This window comes from Piliocolobus tephrosceles, chromosome 20 (assembly GCF_002776525.5).
Source record: "Piliocolobus tephrosceles isolate RC106 chromosome 20, ASM277652v3, whole genome shotgun sequence".
NCBI classification, from domain to species: Eukaryota; Metazoa; Chordata; class Mammalia; order Primates; family Cercopithecidae; genus Piliocolobus; species Piliocolobus tephrosceles.
This window is the reverse complement of record NC_045453.1, coordinates 48,851,033-48,866,298: the sequence shown is the minus strand read 5'-3', so window position 1 is coordinate 48,866,298 and position 15,266 is coordinate 48,851,033. Positions and strand designations below refer to the sequence as shown.

Sequence of the window (15,266 nt, the reverse complement as noted above, 5' to 3'; positions counted from 1 at the left end):
TTATATATGCATATATGCTTATGTATAAGTGAAATGAATTATTATAAGGTTCTCACACTACCCATGGAGTGGTACAGCGTTATTTGAAAGTGGACTTGGATTAGTTGTAAATGCACATTGCAAAATCTAGAGCAACTGCCAAAAGCAGTTTAAAAAGAACTATAACTAATATGCTAATAAAGGAGAGAAAATAGAATCATATAAATTCTCAAAACCACAAAAGGCAGAAAAAGAGTGGAAGACAAAAACAGAAACAAATAACAAGGACGACAAATAAAAAACAGTAATAAAAATGGTAGGTATTGATCTAACTATATCAATAATCACTTTGAACATAAATGGCCTAAATATACTGATTGAAAAACAGAGGTTATCAGAGTCAATCAGGAAACAAGACTCAACTATATGTTGTCTACAAGGAATCCACTTTAAATATAAGGCCACATAGAAAAGTAAGTGTATGCAGAAAGATGTATGCTTGCATCAATCAAAGCAAAGTAGCAGTAGCTATCTCAAACAGAGTAGACTTAAGACCAAGGAAAGTTATCAGGGATAAAACGAGTTGTTACATGATGATAAAAGGATCAAGTCTCCAAGAAGACATAACAATCCTTAATATGTATTCACCTAATAACAGAGCATCAAAATACATGAAAAAGAAACTAATAGACTACAAAAAGACATAGATGAATCCATTATCATAATTGGGAGATTTCAACACCCCAACATCCCTCATAGTTGAATTCAACAACACAATTAATCAACTGGACATAATGGACATCTATAGCCTACTTCATCCAACAACAGCAGAATACACTTTCTTCTCAAGCTTATATGAAATATTTGCCAGGACAAACCACATACTGGACCATAAAACACATCTTAAAAAATTAAAAAGAATAGAAATCATACAATGTCCACTCTCAGACCACAATGGAATTGAACTAGAAAACAATAACAGAAAGCTGACAAATCCCAAAATCTTACAGATTAAATAACATACTTCTAGATAACACATGGGTCAAAGAAAACATCTCAAGACAAACTTTTAAATATTTTGAACCAAATGAAAATGAAAACACAACTTACCAAAATTTGTAGGATGTGGCAAAAGTAGTGCTTAAAGGGAAACACTGAAAAGGTAAATAAATTCAATAAGCTTCTGTCCTGGCCAACAGTGAATAAAAGAGGAATGGTACAAATTACTAGTATCAGAAATGAAAGAGTGGATATCACTACAGCTCTCATGGATATTAAAAGGATGATAAAGGAATATCATGAATAACTCTATGCCCACAAATTGATAACCTAAATGAAATGGACCAATTCCTGGAAAAACACAATCTGCCAAAATTCACACAAGAAGGAACAGAAAATTTGTAAAGGTCTATATCTTTTAAGGAAATTGAATTGATAATTAATAACTTTCCAAAACAGAAAGCACTAGCCCAGGTAGGTTCAATGTTGAATTTACCAAACATTTATTTTTTTTTTTTTCACACTACAACAGTTAATTTTATTTGTTCAACAGCTCATATTGCAAGCATTAAACCAAGCATAGGCTTTGATTCTGTGAGCCCAAATTCACATATTGAAAAAGATCAAAGCAAATTGCGATCCATGTACACAGATGAAAACTAAAGGCTCAGAGTTAATAACATTGTAGTTTTTAAATTTCTATAGCCTAGAGCCCAGTAGTCGCAGGTCTTTTAGGTCCTTCTGGATGTCCCACAGGGTATCTGCACTTTTCTTGAGCTGAGCAACTTCATCATCCTTTAGCTTCTGGTTGATAACGCTGGTTAATCCTCGGGCATTGAGGATACACGGAAGGCTCAGGAAGACTTCATTCTCGATGCCATACATCCCCTTTACCATTGTTGACACAGGATGAATCCTGGATAGATTTTTCAACATGGATTCAATAAGGTCAGCCACACTTAATCCAATAGCCCAGTTGGTATATCCTTTTAGCTTGATGACTTCATAGGCACTTTCAACCATCATCTTATGCACTTCCTTCCAATTTTCACTATCATTGTCAGTTCCCATTTCTGGATTCAATTCCTGGAGGGAAACACCTGCCACATTCACGCCACTCCACACAGCCACACTTGAGTGGCCATGTTCCCCCAAAATCCATCCATGGCAGCTGCTGGGATGAATGCCAAGTTTTTCAGCCATAAGGTAGCGAAATCTAGCAGAATCCAGATTACATCCACTTCCAATCACGCGGTGTTTGGGTAATCCACTTAGTTTCCAGGTAACATATGTAAGAATGTCCACTGGGTTGGAAACCACAATTATGATGCAATCAGGACTGTACTTGACGATCTGAGGAATAATGAATTTGAAGACATTAACATTTCTCTGCACCAGATTAAGCCAACTCTCCCCTTCTTGCTGACGGACTCCTGCAGTTACCACTACAATCTTAGAATTAGCAGTCACAGAATAATCTTTATCTGCCACAATTTTAGGCGTCTGAAGAAATAAACTCCCATGCTGCAGATCCATCATTTCTCCTTTAAGCTTATCTTCCAAAACATCCACAAGAGCAAGTTCATCAGCCAGAGACTTTCCCAGAATGCTGATAGCACACGCCATACCAACTTGTCCAACACCCACTACAGTGATCTTATTGTTTGGGACTGTTGTCTCTTCTTCCGCAACTGGTGCAATGAGTTTTTCCTTAAGAGTTGCCATTTTGCACAGGAGAGAGAAGGCGCTGGAGACCTCTGTAACAGCAGTGCGGAGAAGCCCAAACATTTAAAAAAGAAATTATTTCAATTCTCTACAATATCTGTCAGAGAACAGAAGTAGAGGTAATTATTACTAACTCATTCTATGAGAGCAGCATTATCCTAACACCCAAATCAGACAAAGCTATTACAAAAACAGTACTGACCAATATACCTCATGAACATTAGTGCAAAAATCCTCAACACAGTATTAGCAAATCAAATCCAGTAATGGACAAAAATAATTATGCACCATGACCAAGTGGGATTTATCCCAGATATGCAAAGGTAGCTCAACATGTGAAAATCAATTAATGTAACATATCAACTGCTAAAAAAGAAAGATCACATGATCATATAAACAGATGCAGAAAAAAGCATCTGACAAAATTCAACACCCATTCATTATTTTTAAAATCTCTCAATAAACTAGGAATTGATGGGAACTTTCTCAACTTGGTAAAGAATATCTACAAAACACCCCACAGTTAATAAGTAGTGGTAAGAAACTCAAAGCTTTCCCAGTAAGATTGGTACAAAGCAAAAACATCCCTTCTCACCATTCCTTTTCAACATCATACTACAAGTCCTATCTAATGCAATAAGACAAGAAAAATAAATAAAAGGCATATAGATTGAGAAAGAAGAAAAGGAAGAGATAAAATTGTCTTTGTTCATGGATGACATGATTGTCTACATAAAAAATTCAAAACAATCAACAAAAAATCTGGAATTAATAAGCAATTATAGCAGCATTGCAGGATACAAAGTTAATACACAAATGTTCATTGCTGTATGGCAACAATGAACAAGTGGAATTTGAAATTCAAAAGACAGTATCATTTATATTAACACCCCAAAATTGAAATCCTTAGGTATAAACCTAATAAAATACATACAAGATCTACACCAAAAAAAAAAAAACTACAAAACTCTGATGCGAGAAATCAAAGAAGTAAATAAATTGAGCGATATTCCGTGGTAGGGAGGCTCAATTTTGTCAAGATGTCAGTTCTTTCCAATTTGATCTAATCAAAATACCAACAAGTTATTTCATAGATATCAACAAACTGGTTCTAAAGTTTATAGGGAGAGAAAAAAGACCTAGAATAGCCAACAAAATTTCTCTTCTTGAAAGAGAAGAACCAAGGTAAAGGATTCATACCACCTGACTCCAAGACATAATACAAAGCTACAGTAATCAACACAGTGTAGTATTGACAAAAGAATAGGCAAATAGATCAATGGAACAGACTAGAGAGCCAGAGAATAGACCTACACAAATAGAGCCAGTTGATCTTTGACAAGAGAGCAAAGACAACACAATGGAGAAAGGAGTTTCTTTAATAAGTGGTATTGGAACAAGTGAGCATTTATATGCAAAACAAATGAATCTAGTCACAGACTTTATACCATTCACAAAAATTAACTCAAAATGAATCATAGACCTAAATGTGAAATACAAGACTATCTAAAAGTCCTAGAAGATAACATAGGAGAAAATTTAGATGACCTTGAGTTAGGCAATGACTTTTTAGTTGCAAAATCTAGAGGCAACTGCTAAAAAAAAGTTTTAAAAGTCTAACTAATATGCTAACAAAGGAGAGAAAATAGAATCATATAAAATGCTCAATTTAGGTGCAATACCAATGGCATTATCCATGGAAAAACAAAATGTTGGTAAGCTGGACTTCATTAAAATTAAATCTTTTGTTCTGCAAAAGACACTGTCAGCATGAAAAAAACAAGCCAAAGACTGGGAGAAAATATTTTCAAAAGACCTATCAGATAAATATCCAAATACATGGAGAACTCTAAAACTCAACAGTAAGAACACAAACAACCTGATTTTTTAAATGTTTCTGAGGACACCTGAAAAAAGAAAAATAAATAAATAAATAAAAATGAGCCAAAGGCTGTAACAGACACTTCACCAAAGAAGATATACAGATGGCAAATAAGCATATAAAAGGATACTTTATATCATATGTCATCAGGGAAATGCAAATTAACACAACAACAAGATACCATTAGAATGGCCAAAATCCAAAACACTGACAACATCAGATGCTGGCAAGGATGTGGGGCAACAGGAATTCTTATTCATTGAGAATAGTGATAATTCAAAATGGCGCAACCACTTTGGAAGGCAGTTTGATGTTTTCTTACAAAATTAAACGTACTCTTACCATAGGATCCAACAATTGTGCTGCTTTGTATTTACCCAAAAATGTTGAAAATTTGTGTCCACACACACACACAAAAACCTGCACACACGTGTTACAGCAGCTTTATTCATAATTGACAAAACTTGGAATCAGCCAAGATATCCTTCAGTAGATGAAGGGATAAACTATATCTTATTAGCATTGAATAATATTCCACTGTCTGTCTATCCAGATAGACAGACAGGCCGAGGCTAATGGATCAGTTGGGGTCAGGAGTTCGAGACCAGCCTGGCCAACATGGTGAAACCCTGTCTCTACTGAAAACACAAAAATTAGCCAGGCATGGTGGTGCATGCCTGTAATCCCAGCTACTCAGTAGGCTGAGGCATGAGAATTGTTTGTACCCAGGAGGAGGTGAGGGTTTCCGTGAGCCGAGATCATGTCTATCTGGATAGACAGACAATGGAATATTATTCAGTGCTAATAAGAAATGAGCTGTCAAGCCATGAGAAAATATTTTTTAAAACTCAGTGAAAAAAGTTAAAGAAGACAATCTAAAGAGGCTACCTACAGTATGATTCCAACTACATAGCCTTCTAGAAAAGGTAAAACTATGGAGACAGGAAAAAGATCAATGGTTGCCAGGGGTTGAGGGGAGGAAGGGATAAATAGGCAGAGCACGAAACCCTTTCAGGATAGTGAAACTATGCTGTGTGTTACTATCATGGTTAATACAGGTCATTATGCATTTGTCCAAACTCATACAAGTGTACAACAGCAAGAGTGAGCCCTGATGAACTCTGGGTGATAATGATGCATCAGTGTAGGTTCATCGTTGTAACAAATGCATGACTCTAGTGGAGGATGCTGACAGTGGGGCAGACTATGTCTCTGTGGAGGCAGGGGATATTTGGGAAATCTCTGTTCCTTCTGTTCAATTTCGTTATGAAACTAAAACTGCTCTAAAAAAATAGTGTATTTTTAAGTGAATATTAGGTAGAAAAAAAAAAAAAAAAAAACACTAATTGCAGGAAACCAAACAGGGCAAGTCCGACCAGACTATGAGCAACTGCTGGCTCCTACTGCATGAGCTAGACATGCATCTGGCCACATGTGCCTGGCAGCCCAGGTGTTTCTACTGCTCATCAGAAACTGGAAGTTATAGAAGACAGAGCTCAGAGACACAGGACCCACGGAGTCACATTTCATCTGAGTTTCACAGAGGCCAAGGGTTGAGGAATGATCCCGACTTGATCCTAACAGGGAACAGTCACCCAGAGAGGGAGAGAAGAGAGCTAGATAGGGTAGAGATTAGAGAAAAGAGAGAGTGAAAGGAAAAAAAGACAGGCAAAATGGCAGCTTGTAAAAGTATATCCCACATTCTATCTCCTTTATTTGTCAAAACAAACAACAAAAAGCATTGGTTTCCAGAGTTCTAAGGTTGCTATAATACCTAAAGATATGAGAGTTAAGTTTTGGCTACAGGAAAATGTTTGTATCTATTTGAAGATTACTGCAAGTTAACCTCCTCCCCACTGCACACACACACTCTGAAGGGTGAAAGAGACCCAGGGACAACCAGTTGACCTTCTCGTCCCTGGGCCTGCAGCAGCATCAGGGCACCTGGTACGTGGCTGTGGCTGGAGGCTGATTAGAGGAAGGAGGCTCTCTAACCAGCTCAGGTCCTGCAGAGATTGTGAGGGCTCTTCTGGAAAACAGGGAAAGGGAAGCACCACCAGCATGACACAGAAGGAAGAAAGCACAGGCAGTTCTGAAAACTCCACCTAAGGGCTGGCGGCTGGAGAGTCTGCACTGCCTGCTGTTAGGAAGTGACCCAACACCCCAAAGTCAGAAACCGGGGGACACCAGGTAAAGTTGTAGAGAAAGGGACACCAGGGTCCCCTCCTGTGAGAAGCAACCAATACCTCTGCTGGTTATAAGTAAGCAATAACCCTGCCGAGGGGCTCGTGGGCCCTGGAGGAGCACGGGATGTTGTCTTTTTCCCTGGAACTAAGACTTGTATTCATTGAAGAGTGGTAGAGTATGAGTAGAGCAAAAGTACTTCCTAAGTTCCCACATGAGTTCAGACCTCATTAGCAGAGTTCTGTGTGGTATATTAGCTTTGTGTTAGAGGAGGGATGTTAACCCTAAAAGCACTGACTTCACACTGTGTGTGCAAACCAAAGGACAGAACTTAGAGACAAATGGTACCAAAGGACTCAAAGCTGAAAACAAGAGAGACCTGAACTTTGGTTAATTTAAAGAGAAAAGACATATAGGACAGATATTAGGTGGCTATAGAAAGACCCAAATATATAAAACCACATCAAATATTAAGGAAGGATGCTATGTGAATTAGGATTAGGCTTGACAGTAGGTGAGAGAAAAACAAAGTAACCACGGCTTAAATAAGATAGAAGCTTATTGCTCTCTCATTAAAAAACAGAAGTTGACAGTCCCAGGTAAGCATAAGCTCTGGGTTTCCCCATTCTCACCGTTCCATGTTTCTCTTGAAGCAATTTCCATTTCATGGTCTAAGATGACTGTCCAAGCTCTAGCCATCACACTCACATTTCAGCCAGCAAAAAAAGAGGGAGTGGGAAAGGGCTTCCCAGAAGTTAAAGATACCATTTCAGGCCGGGCGCGGTGGCTCAAGCCTGTAATCCCAGCACTTTGGGAGGCCGAGACGGGCGGATCACGAGGTCAGGAGATCAAGATCATCTTGGCTAACACGGTGAAACTCCGTCTCTACTAAAAATACAAAAAACTAGCCGGGCGAGGTGGCGGGCGCCTGTAGTCCCAGCTACTCCGGAGGCTGAGGCAGGAGAATGGCGTAAACCCGGGAGGCGGAGCTTGCAGTGAGCTGAGATCCGGCCACTGCACTCTAGCCCGGGCGACAGAGCAAGACTCCGTCTCAAAAAAAAAAAAGAAAAAAAAAAAAAGATACCATTTCTCTTTACACCCCATTGACCAGAACGTAGTCATATGGCCACAACTAGTTGTATGAGGTGATGGTGGAAATCATCTTTATTGCCAGAGCACAGTGGTTCACGCCTGTAATCCCAGTACTTTGGGAGGCCGAGGCTGGCAGATCAGTTGGGGTCAGGAGTTCGAGACCAGCCTGGCCAACATGGTGAAACCCTGTCTCTACTGAAAACACAAAAATTAGCCGGGCTTGGTGGTGTGTGCCTGTAATCCCAGCTACTCAGGAGGCTGAGGCATGAGAATCGTTTGAATCCAGGAGGAAGTGAAGGTTTCTGTGAGCCGAGATCATGCCACTACACTGCAGCCTGGGTGACAGAGTGAGACCCTGTCTCCCAAACAATAAAAAGAGATCGTCTTTATCTAGAATAGTCATGTATCCCACATTAAAAAGAAAAGAAAAGAAAAAAAGGGATTTTATGACAAATAAAGAAGATGCTGAAAAGAAAATTAGCAGTTTCGTCCACAGGGGCTTAAACCATATGAATCCTGATGACAATTGTTGAAATTATTACAGCTAGTGTGGTAGACCAGAAACCCTCTGAAGCCTACTGACTTTCTAGGTAAGAGGTGATTGTTGCTTGGATCCAAGGGGAGAAACGCTTTAGGAAGTTCCAGGATTCTGGCCCCAGAAGCATCTAAAACCCTCATTGGCATCGCAAGGTAAACATAATCCTTCCTCTGTCCGCCTAGGCCTGGTGCCTTGAAGCCTCAGCCTGAGCACAGGGACGGGGTGTGTTTTCTTCACCACTTGATCCTCAGCTTCTAGCCCAGGGCCTGGCACGCACAGTGAGCTCTCAAAGACATGCTTGTGAAGCTGATGAATGACTGCTACATTCGACTCCCTCCCACATACATGCATAACTATTTTTCACGTGTATGTAAATATTAAAAAGTAGTGTTGAATTCACATCTATTCTTTTCATGTGTATTTTACTAGGGAATGTCGAAGTGTGTGTGCAGACAGGAGAGGCAGCAGTCAGATTCTTGGGCTAGACTGCTTGGGTTTGACTCCCTAATTGGCTGATTGCTAGCTGTGTGACCTTGAGCAAGGTACTTAACTTCCCCATGCCTTCGTTTCTTCATTGTAAAATGTGATCATAATGGTACTGTTGCTCATAGGGTTTCCATGAAGAATTAATGAGTCAACATTTACATTATGGAAAGTGTGCATGTGTATCACTTAGAATAGTGATTGGCACACAGTGTTGAATAAAACAAAATATTAAAAGTACAAGTATCCTTTTGCAAAGTCATTTGTTAATGTCATAAAGAGATTCTCCTCCTGAACAGAGCTGAAAAGCTGCAACCTAGCCTAGATGACTTCCAATTTGACAGCTTTTTAGGTCCAAGCATTTCTTAAAAATGCTGTACTCCCAAGAGTGAGTCTGTTTGTCATCTTCAAAGGCAGTTTGTGCCGCATCTTCTGGGTGTCCAGACCTAGCTTAAAGAGATATGGGTTGTTCTAAGAAAAACGACACACCCCCCACCCTCTTTTCTTGGCTAAGGAACCCAGTGCAGGCACTGACTGTATTTCTCTCTCCAGCTCTTCCACCTGCCAACTCGCTTGCTTCATAGCATCTCAGCAGCTGACCATATTGCAAACAGATCAGTTTCCTTTGATGCCCTGGACCAGACGAGGTCCATATGAGGTTCTCAAACAAAGCTTTTGCTTTGTTTCTAAACAACTTAAGAAGATTTCAAAGAGGAAGACATGCCCTATTTTCTCAGGCTCCCTTTTCCTGCTCAAACAGAAAGAAAAACCCAAGACCCAGGGAGGGACCCAGTGATACAGACAGACAGACTTTGAGAAGGAGACAGGACAAAGAATAACTGCAAAGCTTAGATTACTTCCTAAAGGATGGGGGTGGGATATGTGATCTTTATCTAATCAGACAGTCTACTCAGGAAGTCCCGGAGATCAAAGCGAGGAGCTTTTTATTTAGCACTGTGTCAACTTGAAAACAGTCCTGGCAAAGCCACAGATCTGGACAAGCTCACACCTCTCCCCACCCCCGCTGCCCTGACCTGTCTCTCAGCATCTGAACTCTCTTAACATTCCATTTGGAATAAAATCCTGGGTTAAAAAGAGTCCCTGGGATTACTGTAGGAAGAGACAACATTTGACTGAGCAAGGCAGAAAACGCCACAGTCCTTCCTGACTTCGCAGAACAATTGGGTCCATGCTCCAGGGGAAGGTACCACCCAGGCATTGTGTCACAGCATCTCAGAGGAAAAACAGGAACTAAGAGCAATCAGACCACAACATGGAATAGGGAGGGCAAGAGAACAGAGCTACAGTCCCCAAATATTACTTCGTGCAAAGAATTAGAGTCGGTAGGGTTAGGGTAGGGTGTGTTCTTGTAAAGCAGAAGAAATACATTGAAGAAATGTGTCGAAGAAAAGACAGGGGTTTGAGAAGACTAGGGACTGGTCCAAAGGAAGAGAGGTCACTTACTGGGAACACAACGACTCAAGTGGAGCAAGGCAGGAAGGTTGGAATCACACTGAAAAGGTAGAAAGAGCTCATCTTCCTGGATAAAAGACTATTGAACTATGGTTCCCCCAACCCAGTGTGCTACAAAAGAGAAAGAACGCAGCATTGTTCCTTTCCCAATGTAGCTTATATCCTACCAAATCCAATATCTGCCAAAAAACAAATGCTTCAAATACTATTCATATGAAACTACATTTCCTTGGCCATTTACGTTGTTAGGCAATATATAGTATCTCATTTAATCTTTATAACTACCATATGACTATAATTCTCATTTGATAAGCTGCATTTATTCCTTTAGACCTGATTTTTCTTATACATGCCATGGACTACTCCCAGAGTTAATTAGTAAAAGAATTTTCTTAAATGAGAGTATTTAGCATTTATCTTGGAAAAAAAAGCCTTCTTCTTCAACCCCAGAATTTTGAAATGAAGGCTTCTTTATGGAAGAATAAACCAACCAACAGAAAATCATTGGTTTATTCTTTCATAAATAAATGGGCCAAAATATTTTTGGTCTCCTCTGACCAAAAAAAAAAAAAATTTAATAGCCTAAATGATAAGAAACGCATTCTTTCTTGTGAGTCTTTCTGAGTTTCTATTTTGTTAGTTAGTTGCTTTTAGGGTGTGTGCTTCTCTAAGAAATGATATCTGTCTCCCTTCCTATAAGGACAACAACTTGCAGTGGTGTGAAATTATTATAAGTCAAGAAGTATTTGCAGTAATTGCTTGGTGCCCTATAAAAACACACTGTAACTTTCAGGTACTACCCCTGGGACCAAGTTGTGAAATCAACTTTCATAACCCTCACGAATGCTTGTGTACCTGTTTACAACAAGCGGCTGTTTATAAAGCATGTCCCCATGGGTTGTCTCTGACTCTCACAGCCCCACCTCACAGGTAAGGGAACAGAAGATGACAGCAAGGAATCAATTAGCTTAAAAATTCACAGAGTTGTAGGGAACAATTTCCTTGCTAGCTACAAGATACAACTAAATGTGAGGTGTGTTTTTCTAAATATGACTTCTAGCTCCAGAACCTATGAAGCTTAAAAGTGATAGGCAGTACCCAAAGGTACAGAAAAGAGGATCTTGTCTACATTTTAGGCAGGGGTGTAGAATTTTAATTTACATCCTTACTTCTCACTGAAAACTAACAGGTCTTAACTGTGATTAGATGAGAGCCTTTTGTAAGAAACTAAGTTTCAGTTGGCTTTAATTATGCCTTAATCATTCTCATCTATTTCAAATATTAAGGAAGCTTGCACTGGAATGAGTAGAAAGGGCTAGAAGATGAAAAACAAGATGATGCCTACAAAGTGTCTTCACACTGCCTTCCATTTTCCAGGCATAATCTCTTCTCGAGGTTGGTGTCAAGCCAGGTGTCAGGAACAGCACCTAACACCACTACAGAAAGCACCTACTAAACAAATTATTAGATATTATATACATTTGAAGCTTGAAGCACCCTTAGAAATAACCTAGATTAAGTTTCTTATTTTCTGGATGAGAAAATTAAACCCCAGGAAGGCAAAGAGACTTGCTCATGCAGCTGAAGAAAAATACAAGGATCCCTAGCTTTGATGACCACATTTTAACACCATCTGATCAGAAAATAATCTGTTTCTTTTCTGCTTCTTGTCCTGTTAGTGCAGCTATTTCTCTATTGCTGCCTCAAAGAAACAAATCAGAATGTTTCTGTTTGTTTTATAGGTAGTGTTCCAGCCAGGGAGCTCCTGGATGCAAGGAACGGAGAGCCACTCAACCTAAGTGACCACCAGAGGGTGCCCACAGGACAGCCCGACAAATGGGTTGAGGTGGGGGGATGGCCCTGGAGTGTCTCCCTTCTCATGGGAAACGCATGTGGTATCACAACTGAGACTGTTATCTTTTGTTCCCATCAAGAAGTTAGAGGTCTCAGGTCTCTTCTGAAACGTGGGGTTGCATATCTGTATTGGGGAAGAAAATCTGCAACACGTGCCAACCTCGTGCTTAAGATGTATTTGTTTTGAGCTCTTGCATTGCTTGCTCTTCTGGTATCTGTCTCCGTAAATAAAATGGGAAGAAATACGTCACTTCGACTTCCACACAGGCAGAAGAGAGTTGTGATTAGATGTCATGAGAGGGCCCACAGTTTCTGCTACAGGAAAGGTAATAAGGGGATTATAATATTCACCTTTCCCCAACTTGTTTCCTGGAACAGTTACCTAATTGTCCCCAGAGACTTGATGTTGGGTTAAGACAAAACCCCTGTGTTCCCTTCAGAAGATGAAACTCCTTTCAGAAGAAAGCCAGATCCAGAATAATCAATTAATTCCACCTGTATCAAAACTGTGACATGTGGGTAATATCCATTTATTCCTTCCCTTTGATAACCTAGGTTCATCCATTTGAACCTGATTTTTCTTTCTTTTTTTTTTTTTTTTAAAGACGGGGTTTCACCATGTTAGGCAGGATGGTCTCAATCTCCTGACTTCGTGATCCGCCCGCCTCGGCCTCCCAAAGTGCTGGGATTACAGGCGTGAGCCACCGCGCCCGGCTGAACCTGATTTTTCTTACATGCCAGTAATTACTCCGAGAACTGACTCTTAACGGAAACTTTTTCAAGTAGAATGTTTGACATTCACTTTAAAAGAAAACTTGTTCTTTAGTCCCAGCAGTTCAAAATGGAGGTTTCCTTGTGAATATAGTACACCAAAACACACATCGACCACCAAACAAGTGGTACCTACAAAGAGGTAGTCCTATCTTATTACCTCTTTGTAGTCACATCTTTCACTCCACCCTCCCAACTCCTGGTAACCACTGATCTGTTTTCCTTCACTACAGTTTTTGAAATGTCATGTAACAAGAAACACGTAGTGTGTTACCTTTATGTGAGTGATTTCTTTCGCTCAGCATAAGGCCTTTGAGATTCATCCAAGTTACCATATGTGTCAGCAGTTTATTCTTTTTTATTGCTGAGTAGCATTCCATGTATGGATGCATCAGAATTTGTTTATGTACTCACCTACTACAGGATATTTAAGTTGTTTGTAAGTCTTGGGAAATTATGAAAATAATTGCTATAAACATTTATGTACAGATTTTGTGTGCACCTAACATTTCATTTCTCTAGGGTAAATACCTAGGAGTGGGACAGTTCAGTCATGTAGTAAGTAGATGTATATATCTGACTTCAGAAACTACCAAATGATTTTTCAGAATGGCTGTGCCATTTCCATCTTCAGCTTCAATATGTGAGTGTTCCATACATACTCAGTGACTACACATCCTCACTAACACTTGGTATTAATTTTTTTTTTTTTTATTTTAGCCATTCTAATAGGTATATAGCAGTATCTCATCATGTTGTTAGTTTGATTTCCTTAATGTTTCACATATTTCTTTGCCTTTCATATATCCTTTTTGATGGTATGCCCGGTCAGGTCTTTTGTTCATTTTTTAAATTGGGTTGTTTTCACATTATTATCTCAATAGATGAAGAAAAGGCCTTCAATAGAATTCAACATCCCTTCATGTTAAAAACTCTCAATAAACTAGGGATTGCTGGAACATACCTCAAAATAATAAGAGCTATATATAGCAAATCCACAGCCAATATATTGAATGGGCAAAAACTGGAAGCATTCCCCTTGAAAATCAGCACAAGACAAGGATGCCCTCTCTCACCTCTCCTATTTAACACAGTATTGGAAGTTCTGGCCAGGACAATCAGGCAAGAGAAAGAAATAAAGTGTATTAGAATAGGAAGAGGGGAAGTCAAATTATCTTTGTTTGCAGATGACATGATCCTATATCTAGAAAACCACATTATCTCGGCCCAAAAGTTTCTTAAGCTGATAAGTAACTTCAGCAAAGTCTCAGGATAGAAAAATCAATGTGCAAAAATCACTAGCATTCCTATACACAAACAACAATCAACCAGAGAGTCAATTCATGAATGAACACCCATTGACAATTGCTACAAAAAGAAAAAAATACCCAGGAATAGAGCTAACAAGGGAAGTGAAGAACCTCTTCAAGGAGAACTACAAACTACTGTTCAAGAAAATCAGAGAGGACACAATGGAGAAACATTTCATGCACATGGATAGGAAGAATCAGTATCATGAAAATGGGCATACTGCCCAAAGTAATTTGTAGATTCAATGCTATTCCCATTAAACCATCATCAACATTCTTCAGAAATTAGAAAAAAGCTATTCTAAAATTCATATGGAACCAAAAAGAGCCTGAATAGCCAAGACAATCCTAAGCAAAAAGAACAACGCTGGAGGCATCACACTATTTGACTTCAAACTATACTGCAAGACCACAGTAACCAAAACAGCATGGTACTGGTACAAGAACAGATACATAGACCAATGGAACAGAATAGAGAACTTGGAAATAAGACCACACACCTACAATTACCTGATCTTTGACAAACTTGACAAAAACAAGCAATGGGGAAATGACTCCCTATTTATAAATGGTGCTGGTAGTGCTGGCTAGCCATATGCAGAAAATTGAAACTGGACCCCTTCACTACACCATATACAAAAATTAACTCAAGATGGATTAAAGACTTAAATGTAAAACCAAAACTATAAAAACCCTAGAAGAAAATCTAGGCAATGCCATTCAGGACATAGGCATGGGCATAGATTTCATGACGAAAACGTCAAAAGCAATCACAACAAAAGCAAAACTTGACAAACAGGATCTAATTAAACTAAAGAGCTTCTGCACAGCAAAAGAAACTAACATTAGATTGAACAGACAACCTACAGAATGGGAGAAAAGTTTTGCAATCTATCCATCTGACAAAGGTCTAATATTCAGAGTCTACGAGGAACTTAAACAAATTTACAAGAAAAAAAACAAACAACCCCTTTGA

The 15,266-nt window shown here is 39.2% G+C and overlaps 1 protein-coding gene and 1 pseudogene across 2 annotated transcripts in view; both read right to left on the bottom strand.

The window, feature by feature from the left end:
- Positions 1–1,561: 1,561 nt before the first annotated feature.
- LOC111546436 lies at positions 1,562–2,773 on the bottom strand (annotated as a pseudogene). The gene has a single exon (XR_002732783.2). The product of XR_002732783.2 is annotated as an L-lactate dehydrogenase B chain pseudogene (transcript).
- Positions 2,529–15,266, bottom strand: part of TASP1 (taspase 1) — a 318,398-nt gene continuing 305,660 nt past the window's right edge. The window contains exon 14 of the mRNA XM_023217842.2: positions 2,529–2,800. Coding sequence (XP_023073610.1) covers positions 2,792–2,800 — 9 coding nt within the window. The 3' untranslated portion in view covers positions 2,529–2,791. The remainder of the gene's footprint in view (positions 2,801–15,266) is intronic.